Source organism: Cucurbita pepo, unplaced genomic scaffold (assembly GCF_002806865.2).
Source record: "Cucurbita pepo subsp. pepo cultivar mu-cu-16 unplaced genomic scaffold, ASM280686v2 Cp4.1_scaffold000739, whole genome shotgun sequence".
NCBI classification, from domain to species: domain Eukaryota; kingdom Viridiplantae; phylum Streptophyta; class Magnoliopsida; order Cucurbitales; family Cucurbitaceae; genus Cucurbita; species Cucurbita pepo.
This window is the reverse complement of record NW_019646954.1, coordinates 9,585-14,699: the sequence shown is the minus strand read 5'-3', so window position 1 is coordinate 14,699 and position 5,115 is coordinate 9,585. Positions and strand designations below refer to the sequence as shown.

The 5,115-nt window shown below is 34.5% G+C and overlaps 1 protein-coding gene across 1 annotated transcript; it reads right to left on the bottom strand.

Moving 5' to 3' along the window:
- Window positions 1-2,660: 2,660 nt before the first annotated feature.
- LOC111785789 lies at window positions 2,661-5,115 on the bottom strand (the record flags this gene model as incomplete). Its single annotated transcript, XM_023666175.1, is given in 3 exon segments — window positions 2,661-3,240; window positions 3,339-3,508; window positions 3,970-5,115. Coding segments are annotated over 3 exon segments (687 nt in total). The 3' UTR covers window positions 2,661-3,131.

Here is a 5,115-nt window from a genome sequence, read left to right as displayed (position 1 = left end):
ACAAAAATCATGTAACGGCCTAGATCCATGGCAGATATTGTTCTCTTTGGGTTTTCCCTCTCGGATTTTAAAACGTGTCTACTACGGTGTGTTTTGTTCTCCTCCTTAACCAATGTGAGACATCATAATCCACCCCCCTTCGGGGCCCAGTGTCCTTACTGGCACACGACCTCGTGTCTACCCCTCTTCGAGGAACAGCCTCATCGCTGGCACACAGTCTGGTGTCTGGCTCTGATACCATTTATAACGCCCCAGATCCACCGCTAGCAGATATTGTCTTTTTTGGACTTTCCCTTACAAATCTTATAAATGGTGGTTTGTTCTCCTCTTCAACCAACGTGTCAGAGTTTATAATTCAAATGTAATTATTTAAAATAAATGAAAATTTTACCAAACACATAAATAAATAAATAAATATATATATATTTAGTAATTAATTTAATTTTTTTTTTAAAAAGTAAAAAAAAAAAAAAAATTTGGGGAATGAGTTCATTGATGGATTGGGTTTACCAAATCACAAACCAAACACATTACCTAAATGAATCTCCCCCACGTGAAACTGTTTTTTTCCTCTTTTATTTATTTATTTATTATTATTATTTAATTTTTTCTAATTAATATTAATTTCTCTCTCTCTCTCTTGGTTTCACCGTCAATCATTGGCCTTTATTAGTGTACATTAAAATATTCTCTAATCCGGATTAATATATATTATTTTATTTTTAATCTTCAAGGGTAAAAAAGTAATTTCACTTTTCCTTGGGATTCTTGCACCGGAATATAATTTAATTTCTTGTTTGAATCTTTTTTTAATAATTTTGATTTTGATTTTTTTTTTCATTTAATAAATTGTAAAATTAATATATACGGTGTTACTAATCTTTAATTTTAACATGGCTCGAGAAAGTGCGAGTAATAAAAAGGACAGGATTCATGTAGTTGTTGTGCCTGCCCTCGACTCACCGTCAAAATGGTCTCGTACACGGTCATCATAAAATAATTCAAACTAAATTTACAACCAAAATATAAGTTTTATAAAATTAAAAAAAAAATACTTTTTAAATAAATGAAAATATCTTTGTGGTAACCATGATAATACCATGGGATTTCATTTCAAAATTAGAAATAAAAATAAAATTTATATAAAAATATTATATTAACATATAATTAAATCCTAATTTAAAAAAAAAATTATTGACACGTGGAATATCTGGTTTGCAAGGCCACATTAAATAATATAAATTATTTAGTCATATATTAAAAATACAGACAAAACAACATTCCAGGTTTAAGAATTTTAAATAAATTCATTTTTATAATACAAAGGCTGCTTGAAAATTACAAATGGTATGAAAATTGCAGTTTTTTTTTTTTAATATTAATTATTAATTTCCTCGAATTCCACGTAATCATTTCCAATATTCCTTATTTTTTATTTTAGAATATTGAATTGGAAAAATAAAATAAAAATAAAAATAAAAATAAAAAGCCCCAGATCCAATGGCATGGGGAAAAGGGAGATGGAAGAGTTTATTACAAGGTTTGTTAAAATAGTATGTATTTAATTTTTATTTCTTTCTTTTAAAAAAAAAAAAAAATTAATAAAGTCAATTACAAGAGAGGATTAAATGGTTTAAAATTTATTGAAAGTGCTGGTTATTGCCTAATGTGAAAATGACCAAAAATTGACGATGTGAACACAAAAGAAAATTAGTCTCCAATGAATTCGTTCATTCGTACAATTCTTTTTGCACTTGTGCTTTGTTTGACCTTTTTGTGCATTAATTACTAATTTTATTGTTTTGTTGATTTGAATTTTTAGTCGAGGTATATACCTTAACCGGACCAATACTCGGGCTATCATTTTCAAAAAGCATACCCACGGTTAGCATGTGTCACATACCAAAGATTTGTGTCATATGCCCAAGATTTGATGTTTGAAGAAAGAAAAAGAACATCAAAGAGTTCGATTGGGTAGCATTCATGATTCAATTTTGTTGCATTAGAGGTGATAATTTACAACGACCCAAATCCACCGCTAGCAGATATTGTCCTCTTTGGGCTTTCCCTTTCGAGCTCCCCCTCAAGACTTTTAAAACGCATCTGCTAGGGGAAAGTTTCCACACCCTTATAAATGGTGGTTTCTTCTCCTCCCCAACCAACGTGGGACATCACATAATTTGAAATGACTACCACAAGAAAGCCCTACATTGCCCATTGATCAATCAAATGATCGACTAATGGGAGAGTTTTGCAGTTGCAAGCATACACAGAAAGCAGAACTTAAAAGTGAGAATAGCGCCCCTAACCTACATAGCTAGACACAAGAGACCACTTGAACTCCCTCTCCCTCCCAAACCTAGCGACCCTCTCGAGTTTCCGACGGTTTACGTCATTGAATTAATCTTTCATGTGGTGTTCCTGTTGGCATGGTAATCCGGATTGGGGTGAAAAAAAAAAATACAAAAAAACCTTATGAAACAGGAGAAAACTTTTCAAAAAATGAATATAAAAATGAGAAATAAAATTGACTTTTTTTTTTTTTTAATATAAAATAAAAAACAAAAAGGCTGCAAGAGAGTGTACTATTAGAAAATTGGGAAGCAGAAAATCATGTGACTACATGATCCATATGATATAAGATGTCGGGTCAGAGAGAAAAAGGGCAAAGAAGATGTGCCTATTAAAACTCCAATCTGTATATGCCTTTCTCTCTTGTTTCCATGTTTTCCTAACACACAAAGGCTCCTCCCTCACGTTACTTCGACCTTTTCCTTCTCTTTTCACCCTTTTTTCATCATATGCTAATGCATTAATTAGAGCAAAATCTTCATTTCTAGAAGAAAACCATGGCGGTGGGGACGACATGTATCTCATCATCTCATGCTTACAGTAAAAAAAGAGAAGAAAATCCCTTCTACAGGCTTTTATGCTACTCCTAAGCTTTCTTTCACACTGCAGGGTACAGAAATGCCAACCCACCTCCAGTTTTTCTCTTCATAAATATCGACAATGGGACCGAGTGGAGGCGACGGGGTAACCGATTGCAGGTTTGGTACACAGACAGACAGGTTCTGTGGCAGGAAAAATTAACTACTACTCTCTATCTATTCGATTGACAGTCATAGAACTTACTCGGACCAAAACTTCACGAAGGCAGCAATGAATGCGTTGAGGATTTCCAAAAGCGGGTTGTTTTCGGGTTTTGAAGAATCTTTTGACGTCCCATGCCATGATTTGCTGAAAAGAAACGTTTGGAAGATGAATATGTGGTTAAAATGATTGATTAATTTGAATCATAAAGTAAAGTGAAGGTGGGGTGGACTAGAGGTTCTTACAGATTAAGTCTATTTAGTGTTGGAATGCTTTCTTTCTGGGAGCCACCAGTCTGTTCTGCCTCTACTTTATTTTTAACCTCTGTCTCCTCTTTGATTTTTGAAGCCTGATCGATGCCATTGTTGCGTGAATCGTTGAGATTCTTGGTACCGCTCGGAGAAGCATTCGGAGCCTGTAAAAGAGCATCAATAATAGTCCAAATTCAAACTATGCTTCCAAAACTTTAGAGTTGCAAGAAAAAAAGTATAGCAAATCCTTGAAATAAACAACTCTGACTTCAATATAACATGTTCTTCAATTCTTCTTTCTTTTCATCTAATGGTTAGATGAGTACACATTGTTATTTTTCAAACAAAAACATTGAAACAAGATCACCCACATGCAAATGAACATCTAAACACCATCCAAAAAGTTTAAGAATGCAAGAAATTCTCTGTTCTTTTTCCTCGCTCAAAAGTTTCAACTGGCCCAGAAACGACTCGAGTAAAATTGCTATCGCCCCCACGATATTTTGTCATAATCCAAAAGTCAACTTTAAGCATTTATACCTATGCCCCAGAAATTTAAAAGACGATAGATAAAAAAAACTTTAACGCCATTCTGTGTTTGGCCACAAAGAAATAGAACACTCACCTTTATTTCACTAGATTTCTGGCCTTGTTCAAAGGTCACAGATATTGGAGTATCAGTGCAAATTTCCAACCCAGGACCGTCAACTTCATGTATGCGACCATCTTTCATAATAGTTCCATCAGTATCTTCAACAATTTGTGCTACCTCCACCAAATCAGACATTGTTTCTGATAATGCCTTTTCATCTGCCCGACCAGAAGCTTTCGTGGAATTATTATCTTCACTGTTAAACAAGCTAACATCTGATTCTAACTCGATGGTTTGACTAACTTTCTTTTCCGAGGCATCGGTTGAAATCAAAGTCTCAGATATTACATCTGAACCATTAGCAGCCCAAGAAAATGAATCCAACGGGAATGTCCCTACCTTGACATCTACAGCCAAAGGAGTTACATGATTAATAGGCATTCCTGATTCCTCTTTCAACACTTCCTCTATTTTCTTGTGTTCATTTACTGGCAACTCTGTCTGGATAAATTCATCAGAATCCTTGTCACTGGCATCCACCAGACTGCCGTTAATTATGACCCCATTCTGTGATCCCTGAATATTCTTTGAAGTGTATTGCTCCTCATCTGAAACAATGATTGGTTCTTCATTTATACAATGGTTGTGGTTGATTGGAAAATCAAATTCCTCTGAGGGCGACGTTAAAGGAGATTGAGGTTCAATAGCAATTGAGTGCAGTGGATTCTCTTCAAGTAAATGATCCGTGCTGTGCTCTTCTAGTGACAACTTTCCTGGACCAAGAACTCTATTTTCTTGGATTATATCACGTACAATCTCCCGCACTGTATAGAAAGATCCACCAACTTCCTTGTGAGTAAGGTTGAGTGAGGGGAAACTTCCCTCATTTGATTCCTGATACCTGCAAGCAGGATGTTAGGATCCCATGTCATATTCTTACAAATTAAATAAAGTACATCCGTATCAAAAGCAGTGAAATAAGTTTTCTATTTTAATGGGAGTTATCTTGGTCTTGTACTTTCTTTGATTTTAAGGATTTTTAGCAGCACATTGTTTCCATACCATAGTATTCAAATCATGAGATTAATGAGGAATGAGAACTTACTTGTACGGACAATTTGTTGGGAAGTTTGTGTTCCTCAAAAGTTCGACAATAGAGGTTCAAATTCTCTTGAATAA